This window comes from Oryza brachyantha, chromosome 9, assembly GCF_000231095.2.
Source record: "Oryza brachyantha chromosome 9, ObraRS2, whole genome shotgun sequence".
Taxonomy (NCBI): domain Eukaryota; kingdom Viridiplantae; phylum Streptophyta; class Magnoliopsida; order Poales; family Poaceae; genus Oryza; species Oryza brachyantha.
Genome location: NC_023171.2, coordinates 12,570,025 through 12,586,402, shown reverse-complemented (window position 1 = coordinate 12,586,402; position 16,378 = coordinate 12,570,025). Strand labels below are relative to the sequence as shown.

Sequence of the window (16,378 nt, the reverse complement as noted above, 5' to 3'; positions counted from 1 at the left end):
TGTGTCTATTAAATGTGGGACACTAATTTGTTAAGAATCAATCGAATTGAAGTCATAGTGTTACCGTTGGCTGGAATCGATATATTTGCGAGATGTGGGTCACAATTTGTATCGGCTAAAGAATAGTAGAAATCCCCAGAATGGCACATTCCCGAAGAGGTAGATAGTATAAGCTTTATAGCTAACTATTGTATAAATTGACTATAAATAAATTAGAGCATGTAGTTAGCTATACCATCGAACTTGCTCTAATACCTTGTTCCGTTTATCATACATACATTACGTGCTGTAGGTATAGATTACTGTAAGTCTATTTATCTTCTTAAAATATATTTATAGGTAGCTTACAGTCTCACATTGTACCTGCTCTGACGGGCTCACCTCGCCGTCTGATTAACCCACATCCTCAGCCGTCCACTCCCCCCACCCCAACGACGGACGGCCAGATCTCACGCGACGCGTCACACTTACAGGTGGGTCCCGCACCCCCACCCCCCGTTCCCTCCACAAGTGCCCTAAAAAAGAGCAAGCAAACCGAGCGAAATTTTTTCTCCCTCCCTCCCTCCCTCCCACCCCGCCGCGCGCGCGCGCGCACATGGGCCGCATTGATGGCGCCCACGGCGAGGGTTCACGGGTCGCTGACGTGACGGCCCCACCGAGCGGTGGCCCCACACGTCATTCTCTGGGGGTGCGCGAGGCTCCACGTCGCGGTGGGCTTTACTCCAACCCCCCCGTCGTGGTGGCGTCGCCGAGTCTAAAAAAGGAGCAGGAGGAGTGGTGGTAGCCTTCGTTTCTTCTCTCGTCGTCGCCGTCGCCGTCGCCGCCGCCACCGCCGCCATTATTGCCGAGCCGGGGGGGGGGGGGAGTCGAGGAGGTCAGGAGAGGGGAGCTGTGGGGAGAGGTCTATGGAAGGGAAGGAGTCGCTGAGCGGGGGGCACCTCTGCCACGTGTGCGGGTACCAGTACCCCAACGCCAACCCCAGCGCCAAGCTCCGCCGCTCCCACCGGAAGAGCTGCGGGAAGACGCCGGCCGCGGCGGCGGGAGCGGACGAGCGGAAGGACGACGCCGCGGAGGCGGAGCCGCGCAATGCGGTGGGCGAGGGGCTCGTGCCACCAGGTACGGAGCCCGTACGGTTGTTCGGTGGTAGTGCTTCGTTTGGGATTGGTTTTGTCTCGAGTTACTGGGTGTTTGATGGCTGCGCGTTCGTGTCCGCTTCAGGTAGAGGAGGAGGAGGAGGAGGAGGGGAGCCGGAGGAGAATGGCAGCCCCGGCGAGGCGAATGCAGGCTCTGCATCGCTCGGATCTGCGAAAGGAGACGCTGATTTGGTGGAGGTCAAGGAGAGTTCAGGTATAGCCTCCAGTATGGTTTTTTTTTTGGGTTGGTAATTTTCTTTCTTGTTACTTTCTCTACTGGTGGCCAATCTCGTGTTCTATCTAAATGGAGGGTTTTGTGGGGGTTCGCTGGAATTTGGTTGATTTTTCTGTTGCATTATGGGACGTTAGACCTGACAAATCTACGCTGCACTACGATGGTTGCTGCGAACTAATCCGCAATCTTTCATTAGCTTGCTTCTGTTGTGTGCAATGTTGTGCTTTTTGTTGTTTTGCTTGTTTGATGCTAGAGACTGAAAAGGCAAAAAGTTTGGTTGCCTTTTGCTCATCAGTCCCCCCCCCCCATGGAGAGGGATAGGAAACTCACATGGCATAGTGAGATGGTACTGTGCTGGGGGTACTGGAGTAAAGGTGTGTGTGGTTCTTGGTTAGCATTAAAGCTGAAAGCTATGGTACTTTCTTGTTTTCTTTGGGGTTGGAGAGATACTTGTGGGAACGGTGTAGATCAGTTGGAGTGAATTGTTTTTTCTGACTTCCAAACTATAGATCTGAAATTTGCTAGGTCACTGGTGTTAATAATTCAATAAAATGGTAGATTCAAGAGCTAATCACTGAGATTCAAGTGTGCGTTCCACCATCTAACACCTAGATTATCTCCCCGTGTCTTATGGCAAGTTGGTGGCTTTGTAATGGTAGTCAGCAGCAAGAAGCCTTTGCTTGTCTTTGTGGGCATGTACTTCATTGGATTCTTTCTCGAAACTGGCAGTCAGACAAGGTGAACTGATTTGTTGGTTTCTTGGTACACCTTTCATCCTAAAAATCCGACATATCTGTCATTACTCTTGTTGGTAGGTAAGATAGCCTAGAAGCTGTCTTCCTATACATGGTCTTACACCACATGCTATCCTAGTTACATGTGCGTTCGGTTTGTTATGCTGAATTGTTTACTCTCATCTCATGGATGCATGTCTCTTGAAATTTTGGCCGTGTCCTTTATTATAATAGCGTGAAGTCACCTACTTGGACAGATCCCATATTCAGGGTGTTTACATGAGTTGCTGTAATTTATTACCTAATTGTTGTGACCTGTAACCATGTTATGTATTGTCCCTCAATTCTGGAGTTAATACGATGCTAAGTTTCTAGGAACTGCAATCCTGTTCTACTATTTAGACCATACACGCTTGTTTGTTTAAAGCTTGATTTTTGGATTTATTCCTCTATTATCAATAGCACATTTAACCAGGGAAAACTTGCACAGCTTAAGACTAGTATTAAAGAGGTTATTATATAGGCATATTCTTCAAGCTTTCAATGAAGTTTTAATGTCTTCTATAGTTCTCTGAAACCTTTCTTACTGTACTGATTTTTTTATTATCGAATAATTTTGTTCAAAATAATGCTCTGAAAATACTAAAAAATAAGAACAATACTACCCAATAAAATGCCTTTTTCTTGTCTTATTTACACTCTTCATTAGCACTTTCTAACAATAACTCATTCACAAGCTAATGTTATTGCACAGCAGGAATTTGGAGCCATTTTCCTCAATAACCTAGTATGACTTGTAGCATCTGCATTCCCCCAATAACGTAGTCTGACCTAAATTCATGTTAATAGTAATGAGTTAGCAGATTCATACTTGCCTTATTTCTTTCCTCAAAATTGCTCGTCTTGTCTACTAATTCTATTAAAAATGTTTTTAATGATTACTAATTTATAGCGAGAATCCTAGTAAAATTGTTTTACGATTTTGAGTTGTCTCTGACCATTCCTGTCATCCTCTATCTTACTAGTAAATGTTCTTTTACAGTTTTTTTTTGGCATACTTATTACAATGTATTGATTTGATTCTATAATAGAACACACTTCTCTAAATGTTGCTGGAGTTCAAGACATGACTGATTCCTGCAGTGAAACTGGCCTGATGAATCGCACAAATGATTTTGATGAAATTAGAAAAGAAGGTAAGAAAACTAACTTACGTAGGGCTTGCACCAATGAATTCAACTGTAAGTTGCAGAACAATACTCTGAAATTTCACTGCTTGCAGTTGGACGTCCAGCCGAACGAGAAGATAGTCTTGATGAGTACCAGGATGCATCCCCTTTTCTTCATCAATCAGATTCTGAAGTTGGTGAGACAGTAGCAGAGAAGTCAGAGTTTTCTATAGAAGAAATTAAGAATTTGGATAGTTTTTCATCAGGAGTGAGTGTAGCAGCAAATGAAATTTCTGTGGAAATTGATGGGGCATGGAAAGAAAAGTCATCTGGACAACCAGATATGACTGATTCTGGTGAATCCGAAGTTGGAAAAGATGTTGGATGCCATTCAGATAGTAGAGCTGAATTAGCTGAGCCTACCGTGAAGCTTGAGAGTTCAGATGAATTATCATTGAATATCTACAGTGATAATACTGATATGGTTGACAGCAATCCTAATAAGACATCTGACTCTAGCGAGTTTATTGATGATATGAATGGTTCAACTCTGCTTATTTCTGACCTAGAATCCCAATCTACGTGTCCCAGAAAGGTGGAAAGCTTAATGGAAGATAGCTTGGATGTTCTGCACATCATATCTGAAGTATCATCAAGTTCAGAAAAACAGGCAGGACCAGCTAATGGCGAATCTGAGACAGAAAATAATTCTGGAAATGACTTCGTGCAAACTGAAGATGAGTTGAAGCTCACTAATGCAGTAAATACTTTGACAGAGTGCCCTTCACAGTGCAAGCATGTTAAAGATACTTTAGATGTCCAGTTGCCTGTTGAGAATTCGTGCCTGGGTGATTCAGTATGTTCTTTAGATGGTCATCAGAGTGACCATGCTGTTACTAATATGGATAGTATGTGGGGTTCTGATGATGAAGATATTTGTAGTGAAGGGATTAAAGCAAAGGGCAGTGAGTTGGGTTTCTCTTGTGAGGAGAGGCCACAACATGTTGAGCAGTCAGATTATATAGCAGCTGGAAATCCTTTTGTAGTGAAGCCTAATGGATTCTCAGAAGAGCAAGTCTGCAGCAAAGAGATTGGCCCTGAGGTTCCTGCGATAGATCAAGTCTGTGCAAGTCAGGAGCATGCTGCCTTACAAATGGATCAAATGTCCTCCACCAAGAATCCATTCATTCTGGATGATACCAGGAGCGATGATTTATTTGAGCTTGCAACAGAGAGTTACCATTCACCAAATGTTGCTCAATCCAAGCAGGAAGTTGACTTCACACCTCTGCCACTGGACCAGCTGCCATTTTCTGACCAAACTAGCATTGCTAAAGGGCAGCACTCTGTCATCTCAGGTAAGGATTTTTAAGTTTTTTACTATGCATTATCAGCATATGTCAGTTATTTTTAATTCTGCTATATATTTTTAAATGTTATTAATTCATTGCTGAAATTTAATTCTGCTATATGCTTTAGTCTTAGCCTTTATTTAACATGTTCGATTTTTTTGACATTCTGTGCCAATTTGATTGTTTTGGTTTTGAAGAACATTGGTAAAAATGCTAAGCTGTGGATGACATTTATCTAAACTGTCATGTGGGTAATGGTACTCTGCCTTACAAAGATCTAAAATGTTAATGAACAGCGGTAGATTCTTCTATTCTGCTAGGTATCACTTCCTGCATAAATACTCAAAACAATGGCTTCGTGTGCTTGCCTGAATACACAATAGAATTCTAAATCCTAATTTTGTTAGGCAATATTTCTTGGGGATGGCTACTGTACAAACAATTTTTATCATCTTTTTCGTCCCTTCGCATGGCACTTGCTCCCCAGTTATCACCTATGGAAAGAATAGTGGATAATGGTATATTGTATGAAGTGCATAAGTACATAAACATGTAATCAGTCAGCTACTTCCTCTGTACATAAGTGCATATGTTAAACTCATTTCAAGTCTCCCTGTTCCAAGGTTACTATACGATTTTCTGCTAGACATTACTAGTTTTGATTACATGGTATCATGCACTGAAATTCAGATCATTTCTGGCAGATAATCACATACTAGCTATCTCAAGTGCCAGCGGAAATGAACCTGCAGTTGGCACAGTGGACGTGTCTGTCAGTAGCACTTATCCTACAAAGAAAATTTCCTTGCATGATGCCCCAGTGAACCATAACAAGCAGGAAGACGGAGAGTGTGTAAGTGGCATCAATTTTGTGCCGTCTCAAGTATCTCCACCAGAGTTTAGCACAAAGTCTACTTCTCAAGATATGAATGCTGTCAAGACAGATGAGAACGTGAATGCGCCGCTTGAAGATATAAGCACCAAGGGTATGACTGCATCACTGAGTGTAGATGATGTTGAAGAAAAGAAAGAGACTGAAGGCACTAGTGTGAAGGAGATGGATTCAATACCCAAAGCAGACAACGTTGAAGAAGAGAAGCTGACTGATGGCACTAGTGCAGAGATGAATGCAGTACATCACACAGATGACGCTGAAAAGAAGCAGTCCGGTGACTCTGTTTCCAGGGAAACGAGTACTCTACAAAATTTACAAGAAAGGCAACAACAGGCTGAAGATACTGGTGCTAAGGGAGTGCCTGCAGTAGGCAGCATGGGAGATACTGATGTGGAGAACCAAACTGAAAACACTGATGCAAAGGAGATGAAGGCAGGATGTGAGACATACAGCGCTGACGGCAAGAAGCAGACTAATGACACAAGCACAGAGGAGACGAACGAAAACAGCCCGGCTCAAGACGCTTGCTCAAAGGACACAGACACCATGCAAACCAGAGCCAATGCCGAAGAGAAGAACCACACTGAAGACCCAGCTTTAGCTAACCAGGAGGGAAATAAGCAGAACGAAGACATCTCCCTCACAGCAGCGAAGCAGAACTCAGAGAGGGTCCATGTCCCTCTGAAGGTCCTCCTCGCCGAGGCGAGCGTGGAGACGAAAGAGAAGAAGACGACCGCCAAGGAGCGGGTGCTGTCATTCAGGCGCCGAGCTTCGAAGGACGATCCATCTTCGGCGAAGTCTGGCTCCACCCCGAAGGCTGGTGCTGATGACAACAAGTACTGGAGCTCCCCTGCCAGACTGCCCGAGAACAATGCCGAGAAGAAATCCAAGCCAAGGAGGCAGCCATGGATGCCGTTCATCTGCTGCCACTCGGTACACTGAGCCTTGCAAATCTTCTTCAGCTATACACCCATGTGCATGTGGCATCTTGAAGGTTTTATTATCGATAGCACTAGTAGTAGCATTAGTAGAAGGGCTGCTGTATGCTCTTTCTTGTATTGCATTGTAACTAGAGCTCTCCCCATCCTTTTGTGTAGATAGTCCATGCAGCTAAGATTGTTTGGTATGAGCTGATATTGTCGCAGATCTTTGTGTTGGGACGTGATCCGGTGCGATTTTGATGTCGATAGTAAACTTGCTCATTGGTTGATGAATGTCGATTCTGCTCCTTCCGTTGCGTTGGATCTTAGGTCATCCTGTTTGAAACGCATGAACTAAGGGACAGAACCCTAAACCACTCACCGGGCGGGGTTGGATCGTAACTAGTATATACAAGATTTGATGGCACATATATTTCAGATCGTATGTTATTTTTATGATCTACTTGAACCATTGTAATCACTTAAAATGTACGATAAAATAAGTCTAGTATTAAATATATTTACACTAAGTAGATACGCTTCCTAAACTGCTAAATAATATGTATTTTGTAAAAATTTTATATGAGAAAGTTGATTTAAAAATCATATCAATCTAGTTTCATGTTTTTTATAACTATTAATTAATTAACTAAATGCTAATTCGCTACTACTTTTGCGTGCCGGTTAGTTTCCCACAGGAGAATTCATAATCCTAAAAGTAATTTAACGTTGAAGCGGCCCATCGGCGCCGAGATGGCGTCGACGGCCCATCACGCGCAGCCCACCGCCTAGGGTTCCTCGTGCCGCCATAAGATCCCCTCACCAGGAGGCCGCTCCTTCTTCTCCCCGCCGCCGCCGCTTGCTCCGCCGCAGGTTTTGCCAAGGTACGACGCGCTCCACTCCGCCAAGTGATTTCTTCCTTGGACGTGTTTCTCCGCCTCGTTGTTGCAACTAACGCGGCCGGCGCGCGCGGTGTGTGTGTGCAGATGGCGGTGCCGTTGCTGACGAAGAAGATCGTGAAGAAGCGGGTGAAGCAGTTCAAGAGGCCGCACAGCGACCGCTACATCGGCCTCAAGGTTTGCAGCTCGGCTTCCCTCGAAACCCCTCGCCCGTGCCGCCCAGTGCCTGTGTGCGGTAGAAGATGTGTCGCGCTCGCGCCTTAGTGTTCCTTTCGCTGCGTCGAGTTGAGATGTTTTTGCTCACGATCTAGATGGCTGTTAGTATGCGCGCGATTCTAGTTTGCTTACTGCTATGCGCGAGCCTTGGCGTTTTTAGCTGTTTCGGATGGTCATGTTAAGATCATCTGATGCTTAGACAGACAATTATATGCCTCTGTTTTGTAATTGATATAGAATGATGTGTGGGACTACGATCATCTGATGCTTAGACTGACAATTTATATGCCTCTAATTTGTAGTTTTAGGTTAGACAAGGCTACTCTCAAACTAGTGGAGATTATATAAGTCTAAGAGTTTAATCTCGAGAAATGTGCTGTTGTATCCTGAACAAAATGATCAGGGTTTAGTCCTTGCATGACACATTCCTATTAATAAACTGAGAAGTGAGGTCTGAAATTTTGAATTGGAGTTTTTTCAATTAAAAAATATGTCCAGTTTCTGAAGGAAATGATGGCTTAGTAAAAGGTCTGAATAAGAAAACGTTTTCTTAAGTGACCATTGGGCTAAAGGAAGAGGGCCCTAGCTCTTGCGCTAGTATAGCAATGTGGCTCTCGCATCCTCTTCTACAGCAATTACTTCATTGCTTTGTGAAGTGGGTTGGATAAAAAGGCGTGGGCTTCATTCTGAGTATGAATGTTTGCCTAGACTTCTCCCAACATTTTTTGCCCAATGGCCACTTAAGAAAATCCCGTTTTCTGCATGATAACACTCCTGATGTCTGATCCTTTCAGTGAAACATCTTTCGCAGTTGCATATATTGCGATGAACTTCTCAAGTGTAGTACTAAGTTCTTGTTTTTGTGTCAATGTGAAGTTCCTCATATGAACTGCTATCTTGATGTACTCACCAAAGCTACATAATTGTTAGCATTTGCCTATTTTATTCATTGTCTGCTGTAATTCCCATCATGTGCATGGTGTACTGCTCACTAACTTTGTTTTAAATTTAATCTTTTCTAGAATAAAATGGCTAGCTGCTTCTAGTTTTTTTTAAACTGACATTGATTGATGGATGTGTGAAAGGATAGGATAGGCTCGCTTTGAGATTTTTGGCATGCTGATGAACTGTTTCTTCTTGAATATGCTTATCCATTTAGTTATTATTTATGCTCTTGCTTAGTATTTTCTGGCTCCTCGTTATGTAGACAAGCTGGCGCAGGCCAAAGGGTATTGACTCCCGTGTCAGGAGAAAGTTCAAAGGATGCACTTTGATGCCTAATATTGGCTATGGTTCTGACAAGAAGACGAGGCATTACCTTCCCAACAAATTCAAGAAGTTTGTCGTCCACAATGTCTCTGAGTTGGAGCTGCTTATGATGCACAACAGGTAATGTTAAAAAGTGAATATTATGAAGTTATATGACTACTAACGTTTGCTCTTACGAAACTCACTATTCACTAATGCTTAGGTTTAATCATGATTATCGCATATTTCTAACAAACAGGACATACTGTGCTGAGATTGCCCACAACGTATCTACAAAGAAGCGCAAGGAGATTGTGGAGCGTGCTGCACAGCTTGATATCGTTGTCACTAACAAGCTCGCTAGGCTTCGCAGTCAGGAGGAGGAGTAAATTGTTTCGCAGCGTGCTGTTTTTGGCCGAGTTGTTTGTAGGAACCTAGCACCAAACTTCAGATGTTCACTTAATCCTTGTGTTTGTTTTGTTATATGAATACCCCGTTACATTCAGTGATCAGCCGTGCTCTTATCACTATTTTACTGTACACTTCAGCACTGCGTTAGCTTTCTATGTAACGAGTGCTTGTCACACTGATAGCATCATATTTACCCCTAGCCGAGAAACACGAGCTCTTGTAGTGAAAATGGCATGCTTTGTGCACTGAGATTCTACGTTTCTACTACTAGTTTTCTACTGACCTCTGGAAAACTAAGAATTTCATTGCACAATGCACACTGCTGCGATGTTTGGAGCATGACAAATCGTGGACATTTCTGTATCTGCCAGTGCAAAGATTGAGATGTTCCTGTATGATGTAAAATGCAGTTCTGCCATGCTGTCGAGACATTTCTGAACCTGTGTAATTTTGATGCGGGTCATTTTCAGTTATCACCTGACTGGTACCTGCGCTGCTGTGCCATGGTGGTGTAAACAAAATGTTAGCCCCCCCCCCCCCCCAGAAAAAAAAAAATTCAGGGTTCTCTGAAAACAAAAATTGACTCCAGAGATAACAGGGTGAATGTACGATGAAAACCCAACCTAAATAGAAACTCATATAAACCATGACACCTCTTAAGATAACAAATTTTGCCTGGAAATTCTTACCTCACAAATGAAGTCAAATTTAGATATTTTTTGCACACCCATTCATCGTCACTTTATTTTACATGTGGGATTTTATTCATAATTTTAGATGATTCTTTGATCATATTTTATACACCAACATTTGAATTTATAATATTTAAATTTAAGGTTGATTTTGTTGTTTTATACGTCATCATATTTTACAGTCCAAGATCCTATGTTTTTGCTTATGCTTATAAGTCAACATTTGAATTTGTAAAATTCAAATTTAAGGTTGATTTTAGAGTTGTTTCATCACAATTTATTTTCTAGTCTTTACACGGATATAAAAATTTTATTTTACATATTATTTTTCTAAATGTTTAATAACTCAAGTTTTATTCATAAATTATTTTTTTCTTAGTAAACCATTTTGATTATGTTTATACTCACTCCATTCCATAATATAAGATCTACCACCAACACAAAGATCTTTTAACGACCTTCTCGTTTAGAGGTTAACTAGGTACATACAACGTGGTTGAACGACAATGAATTTAAAATAAACTAAATAAAAAAGGTTACGGACTAGTTATGGGTCACCAACAAACAGTTATTTCTTATATTAAAAGACGAAGAAAGTAAGCATCTCTTGAATGCTAATATTTTAATTTTTAAAAGTTTGTCTTGGATTCATATTAAAAAAATGTTTCGCATAAAAATTATGCCCTCTTCCAATAGAAATCTAAAAATGAATAATTTTTATTAGGAACAAGTATTCTTGCCCCGTAAATACGCTCTCTTCCAATAGAAATATAAAAATAAATAATTTGTATTCGAAACAAGTATTCTTCTCTCAAATTTACGGTATAAATGAGTTAATTTTAGGCATGTGTAAATATTAGAAATGCTTTTAAAAACCTCTTGGAGATATATTTGAGAGATCAATTTAGACATCTCAAGTATAAAATGGGCCGCCTTGCCGCTCGTTAAGCAGTTACTCCAACTTACACGCACGGGTCGTCGTCTCCCTCCTCGCGAAGATCCAGTAGCAGCAGCCATGGCGAAACCGCATCCTCTTCTGGCCGCCGCGGCGGCCGCACTGCTACTTCTCGTCGGTAAGTAGGCTCGCCCGGGGGGGGGGGGGGGGTCGATCTACCGAGTCCTCCTCCCCAGTTGGCGCCCCTCTCTGAGCCCATCTGGCTAGTCCTGACTCCTTCCCTGTCCGTCTTGCAGCCTCCGCCAAGAAATCCGGCGACGTGACGGAGCTCCAGATCGGCGTCAAGGTACCCCATTTCCTCTCGCCTCAGTTGCGGGTGTCAAGAACTGTATCCTTTTTGGGCTGGATGGGCTCGACCCGAGTGGTTGCTAGAATCGCTGGCCCACGATTTTGGGTTTTTGTAGGGTTCGTGCATAGTATGAGATCATGTTCGATTTGCACGGAGGTAGTTTTAGGGGCGCAAAAATTTGTGAGGGCTAGTGTTCTTAGACGTGCGAGTTCGCCTGATTCAGCTGGATTCACATTTGAATCTGCAGTTTTCCCATTGGATGAAAAATGCGCTGAGGAAGGTAGAAAATTTAGGCACTAATTGATAGGGCTGATGTTACCCTGATTTTATAAAGTTCAAGCTTGACCTGCTTAAGGTTTTCCTTTAGGAAATTTTAGCCTTCTATCGCATTTACAGTACATTTTATTTGATACCAGAATTATATCACAGGCGAAATGATTTTTGCTTTGCCTGTATAGATGTTTTGGGGCTTTAGGTCCTCTGTTCTATTTTCCATCCAGCTTTAAAAAATCACAGGAGCAACTACATAGGGCATACCCTTTCTGCAAGGGACACGTCATCTTGAACCTGTAACTTTGGACATAAATTTATTCTCTACTATAGGATAATGCGAAATATTGCTGCTACAAAAAATGCTTCTGTCATTCTTATAGGAAAAAAAATACTAAACCAAAAATCTAAGGGTTGCTCCATAGTCCACAAAATATATATCTTCAGAGTTAGAACAGCCTTCCCATGGAAAAACATCGGGGGTTCATAAGAATATGCATTTGTATTTATTTGGATGCTTGGAGAAAACAATAGCCTTTTACAAAATGGATCTTCCAATACTCTGGATCTCAAACTGAGGTGCCATATAAAATTTAGATAATTTTCATATCGTATGTTACCTTCATTTTTATCTCTTTATTTTATTGGGCTCAATAGCTCATATATTCATATAGCTGTGTTGTGACCTTGTTATCTCTTGCAGCACAAGCCAGAATCCTGCAGCATTCAAGCTCACAAAGGCGACAGAGTTAAAGTTCACTACCGTGTAAGTTTGATATTCCACTCTATGGCCTGTTTCATTTTTATTAGTGACATCAGTTTATTTATGAAGTCTGTTGCTCACTTGTCCTCTTATCATTTATTTACAGGGAAAACTTACTGATGGAACAGTTTTTGACTCTAGCTTTGAAAGGGGCGACCCAATTGAATTTGAGCTGGGCACTGGCCAAGTGATTAAAGGTGATTAGTTATGGCCCCAATCGATAGCTAGCTACTTCAATTAATTTTTGTATTGTTTAAATTTGTATGCTCCATTGCCTATCTAAAAATTTATGTACTCCACTTATGTAGGATGGGATCAGGGACTTTTGGGCATGTGTGTTGGTGAGAAGAGGAAGCTGAAGATCCCTTCAAAGCTCGGCTATGGTGCTCAAGGATCACCACCAACCATTCCTGGTATGCAATTTTGTGCTCCTTGTTTCCTTGAGCTTACCTTGCTGTCAAGTTAGAATACCCATATTTCAAGAGAATTTTTATATAGTAGTTATGAACTTATCATACTATATAGCAATTGGTGACATTATCTGCGGGAACTGCTGTAATGCTTTCTATTTCTAATCAGGACATTTTCACTACAGATGTCTGATCTGATCTTGTTATCTTATGGTCTGTAGGTGGAGCAACTCTCATTTTTGACACAGAGCTTGTTGCTGTCAATGGTGAACCATCCAGCAAATCAGATGACAGCGAGCTTTAGATAGCCTATCTTACGCATCAGAACAAAGTCTAGTTGTCGAATCAAATAGATGAATGCGTGGAACATGTACTCTAGTTGTGCCAATGCATTCATTCCAAATTCAGATCTCATAGAGAAATGAACTTTTGTGCTTTTATTTTTTTTACCATGACTTTGTCTGCTACTACATTTTATAACATAAAGGCTTGACCTAACTATTAGCCCCTTTATCTTTCTGAACAATCGCATGATCTTATGAATCATCTTTTGTTTCAAGAACAAGAATGTCAGTTGGTCGGCTCTGTGGTAGATTTGTGTTACGCTCGTTTTTGTTTCGAAGATGACTATAACTTGTAAAGATTGTTCCTGTACTGATTTTGCTACGATCAGTTTGCTATAGCATCCGTAGTTCACTTACAAATACAAGCAGAAATAATCCCAGATGATCATATCCAAACTAATCCCGAGACATTTCAAACATGAGGCTCGAAAAGTAGTATCAAAGACAAAAACAAGGAATACATTTACAGCAACGAGAGGCAAACAAAATGCTATGATTTGCTTAAATTTTCTTCAATCTACTGCTGCACTATCCTTCATCTTGGTCAAATTCGACTTGAATTCTCAATTTCAAATTTCAAATCGTAGATGGGCCTTAGCTTTTCAGGGCCGTGAAGGCCCATCACAACTTGCGCTGCCGCCGCCGCCTCTAGGGTTCCAAGTGGTATAAGAAACCTTCTCTCCTCGCCAACGCCTCCACGCCGCCGCCGCCGCCGCCGCCGCCGTCGCCGTCGCCGCCACGCCGCAGCTGCCCCGGCCAGTCGAAGGTACCAAACGACGTGTCTCGTCACAGATCCTCGTACTGCTTCCGTTGTTTGGCTGCCGTCGTTCTCACATCTGGGAAACACGGGGTTCGCGTGCAGATGGCGGTGCCGCTGCTGACGAAGAAGATCGTGAAGAAGCGGGTGAAGCAGTTCAAGAGGCCGCACAGCGACCGCTACATCGGCCTCAAGGTTTGCAGCTCGCCGTCGCCGTTGGTTTTCGCCATTTTTAGCTTCGCTCGTTGATACGTGGTGATCCAATTTCGTTTGCTTCCACCATTAGGTCGTTCTGCCTTGTTGCGAAGCTGCCTGATGACTGTAGAATTGTAGTATACGTGTAGCCACTAAGCCAGGATAGAGTTGATGATTTGGTTGTGCAATTAACTGCAATGCTCTGTGTTCGTTCCGGCAGGTAAGTGTATCACTGGATTAGTATATTGCACTGTGATAGTTCATAATTGCATGAAATTTGCAATATGGCTGTGGCTATGTTAAGTTTCTAGGTAGTCCATGTTGTATGTCTTGCCTGTCGTGAGCTCAAAATCAGAAATGTAATTGGTCTCCACTTCAAACTCACTTCATAGGGCCACATAATAGCATTTAGATAGCTGTAAAATTCAATGCTGCATTCAATTAGTATGTATAATTTTCTGAAAATACTCGTAGTTTGTTATGAAGCTATGGAATTTGTTTGGGTATAATTCACACCATATTGGTTGTTTGGCACACTTGCATAACATTTGCTAAGCAAGAACTCCGTAACAAGGATTCAGTACACTTGATCATTGACACACCACAGCTTGTTATCTGTTATGTGTTGGATTCTCCTCATCATAGTTTGGTGGTCTTTTTCTTGATACCTTCATGCTATTTTGTTCTGAAGCAGCAATCTGATGTGTAATAATCTATTTCTGCTGTTATGTGTAGACAAGCTGGCGCAGGCCAAAGGGTATCGACTCACGTGTCAGGAGAAAGTTCAAGGGATGCACCTTGATGCCCAACATTGGGTATGGTTCTGACAAGAAGACCAGGCATTACCTGCCCAACAAGTTCAAGAAGTTTGTCGTGCACAACGTCTCAGAGCTGGAGCTGCTTATGATGCACAACAGGTATGCAACTTTGATCTTCATCACAGTGGTTGATTCCGAGAGCATCCATTTCCTAAGTTCAGTGGTATATTGAGTTTCTTAATCAAGTATTTGCTAATACTTGTTTCTTTCTGCAAACAGGACATATTGTGCCGAAATTGCTCACAATGTGTCCACAAAGAAGCGCAAGGAGATCGTGGAGCGTGCTGCACAGCTTGACATTGTTGTCACCAACAAGCTTGCTAGGCTTCGCAGCCAGGAGGATGAGTAGTTATCTTGGACTGAGTTTGCATGTAGAAGACTTGCGCATCATGAATATTGTTCTATCTTTTTGTTTGCATCAGGATCCGAATATTCTTATGCAATTTGCTATCTGGAATGATTTGACTGTGGCAATGTATGATTGTCATATTACTATTTCAAGTATAGCAGTTTTGACGTGAAAGAAAATGACCATGTTAAATGAATGTTGAAAAAAAATACACTTGCATGCACGGTATGTCACTTTCCTTTCCTTTTGCAATTATTTATGATACTGACTATATGGATTGATGCAATTTTGGATTTGTTGAGTGATGCAATTTTGGATTTGTTGAGTGATGTAATTTAAGATTTGATGCACTATGCGCAACACGAGGATATTTCAAGTTCAGGTTCATGTTTGTCTGCCAATTGGAAGTTGGGACGTGCAGTGTCACCTGAAATTTCAACCAGTGAAGCAGCACGAGCACTCTTAGATAGCCTTGACAGACAATGCTAATTTGTCATGCTGACCGCAATTATTAAGTGATTCATCTACTACTAGTGTTTACAGTGATCATCTGGTTGTCTCAAACATACAATGCATATCCATGATGTCAGTGATCATCTGGTTGGCATATCCATGATGTCACTTCAGCATGCTTGCAATCGAGAGAACATGCCCAGCGTTCTCCCAGAATAAAATTTCAGTTGAGTGTGCTGCAAAGAACAGTAACCTTCTCGGTTCATGTCTTGGAACCTGTACTCTATTCTAGCAGCAGCCAATTCAGAACTCGTGTAAATCAAGTCTCTTTGCCCTCTCGGTTTTCCAACTCTTCGACCTATGGCAGTAACGTGTAACCCATGACAAGACGTTAAGGACCTCATAATTTTTGGTTAAGAGCGAGTTTAATAGTATAGCCAACTACTAACTACGATTTATCTATAGTCAATCTAATAGTTAATTCATACAATATTTAGCTATAAAATATTAATACACGGTCTCACATATCATACATACACTGCATCTTAGAGCCAGTTCTGTAGCTAGTTACAAATTAGTAGCCTACTTCTTTCTCTTTTCTCTTTTATCTCTTTAAAATATGTTGTCTCAACTGCCTACTACTCATTTCAGAATTTCACAGAAAATTGCACATTGGCACTGAAAATTCAGAATTAGCAACCTCTTGTTCTGCTGTTAGCTCAGATCCACCAAACTTTCAAGCTGTTGGTTCAGATCCAACAACCTCTAAACCAACAGCAATGGCAGAATTAAGGGACAAAAACCAGATGAAGAAAACACAATTTTATTTGGCAAGGCACACAAGGTTGGTAGTAACAAACCACTGCTGTCA

The 16,378-nt window shown here is 41.9% G+C and overlaps 4 protein-coding genes across 5 annotated transcripts; all 4 read left to right on the top strand.

The window, feature by feature from the left end:
- The first annotated feature begins 864 nt into the window (after positions 1–864).
- Positions 865–6,732, top strand: LOC102720266. Of its 2 annotated transcripts, XM_015841374.2 has the most exons (5): positions 865–1,116; positions 1,219–1,347; positions 3,194–3,298; positions 3,385–4,629; positions 5,328–6,732. In XM_015841374.2, exons 1-5 carry the CDS (start codon positions 906–908, stop codon positions 6,458–6,460), a joined length of 2,823 nt encoding a protein of 940 aa, XP_015696860.2. In that variant the 5' UTR covers positions 865–905; the 3' UTR covers positions 6,461–6,732. The 2 variants fall into 2 exon arrangements, with proteins under 2 accessions (XP_015696860.2, XP_015696861.1); XM_015841375.2 differs by lacking the exons at positions 865–1,116; positions 1,219–1,347 and adding an exon at positions 2,139–2,247.
- A 498-nt stretch (positions 6,733–7,230) lies between these two features.
- LOC102719984 (60S ribosomal protein L32-1-like) lies at positions 7,231–9,625 on the top strand. Its single transcript, XM_006660739.3, has 4 exons — positions 7,231–7,322; positions 7,425–7,514; positions 8,761–8,942; positions 9,061–9,625. The coding sequence occupies exons 2-4, from the start codon at positions 7,425–7,427 to the stop codon at positions 9,188–9,190; spliced, it is 402 nt and encodes a 133-aa protein (XP_006660802.1). The 5' UTR covers positions 7,231–7,322; the 3' UTR covers positions 9,191–9,625.
- A 1,227-nt stretch (positions 9,626–10,852) lies between these two features.
- Positions 10,853–13,197, top strand: LOC102714041 (peptidyl-prolyl cis-trans isomerase FKBP15-1-like). Its single transcript, XM_006661340.3, has 6 exons — positions 10,853–10,977; positions 11,096–11,145; positions 12,122–12,184; positions 12,288–12,378; positions 12,490–12,594; positions 12,813–13,197. Exons 1-6 carry the CDS (start codon positions 10,920–10,922, stop codon positions 12,893–12,895), a joined length of 450 nt encoding a protein of 149 aa, XP_006661403.1. The 5' UTR covers positions 10,853–10,919; the 3' UTR covers positions 12,896–13,197.
- Positions 13,198–13,594: 397 nt separating this feature from the next.
- Positions 13,595–15,287, top strand: LOC102719701 (60S ribosomal protein L32-1). Its single transcript, XM_006660738.3, has 4 exons — positions 13,595–13,701; positions 13,798–13,887; positions 14,623–14,804; positions 14,925–15,287. Exons 2-4 carry the CDS (start codon positions 13,798–13,800, stop codon positions 15,052–15,054), a joined length of 402 nt encoding a protein of 133 aa, XP_006660801.1. The 5' UTR covers positions 13,595–13,701; the 3' UTR covers positions 15,055–15,287.
- Positions 15,288–16,378: the final 1,091 nt, after the last annotated feature.

Coding starts and splice junctions, on each gene's coding strand:
- LOC102720266 (XM_015841374.2), top strand. CDS start 906: ATGGAAGGGAAGGAGTCGCTGAGCGGGGGGCACCTCTGCCACGTGTGC. Junction 3,299..3,384: donor TGATGAAATTAGAAAAGAAG/GTAAGAAAACTA, acceptor CACTGCTTGCAG/TTGGACGTCCAGCCGAACGA. Junction 4,630..5,327: donor GCAGCACTCTGTCATCTCAG/GTAAGGATTTTT, acceptor CATTTCTGGCAG/ATAATCACATACTAGCTATC.
- LOC102719984 (XM_006660739.3), top strand. CDS start 7,425: ATGGCGGTGCCGTTGCTGACGAAGAAGATCGTGAAGAAGCGGGTGAAG. Junction 7,515..8,760: donor ACCGCTACATCGGCCTCAAG/GTTTGCAGCTCG, acceptor CTCGTTATGTAG/ACAAGCTGGCGCAGGCCAAA. Junction 8,943..9,060: donor CTGCTTATGATGCACAACAG/GTAATGTTAAAA, acceptor TCTAACAAACAG/GACATACTGTGCTGAGATTG.
- LOC102714041 (XM_006661340.3), top strand. CDS start 10,920: ATGGCGAAACCGCATCCTCTTCTGGCCGCCGCGGCGGCCGCACTGCTA. Junction 10,978..11,095: donor CGCACTGCTACTTCTCGTCG/GTAAGTAGGCTC, acceptor TCCGTCTTGCAG/CCTCCGCCAAGAAATCCGGC. Junction 11,146..12,121: donor AGCTCCAGATCGGCGTCAAG/GTACCCCATTTC, acceptor TATCTCTTGCAG/CACAAGCCAGAATCCTGCAG.
- LOC102719701 (XM_006660738.3), top strand. CDS start 13,798: ATGGCGGTGCCGCTGCTGACGAAGAAGATCGTGAAGAAGCGGGTGAAG. Junction 13,888..14,622: donor ACCGCTACATCGGCCTCAAG/GTTTGCAGCTCG, acceptor TGTTATGTGTAG/ACAAGCTGGCGCAGGCCAAA. Junction 14,805..14,924: donor CTGCTTATGATGCACAACAG/GTATGCAACTTT, acceptor TTCTGCAAACAG/GACATATTGTGCCGAAATTG.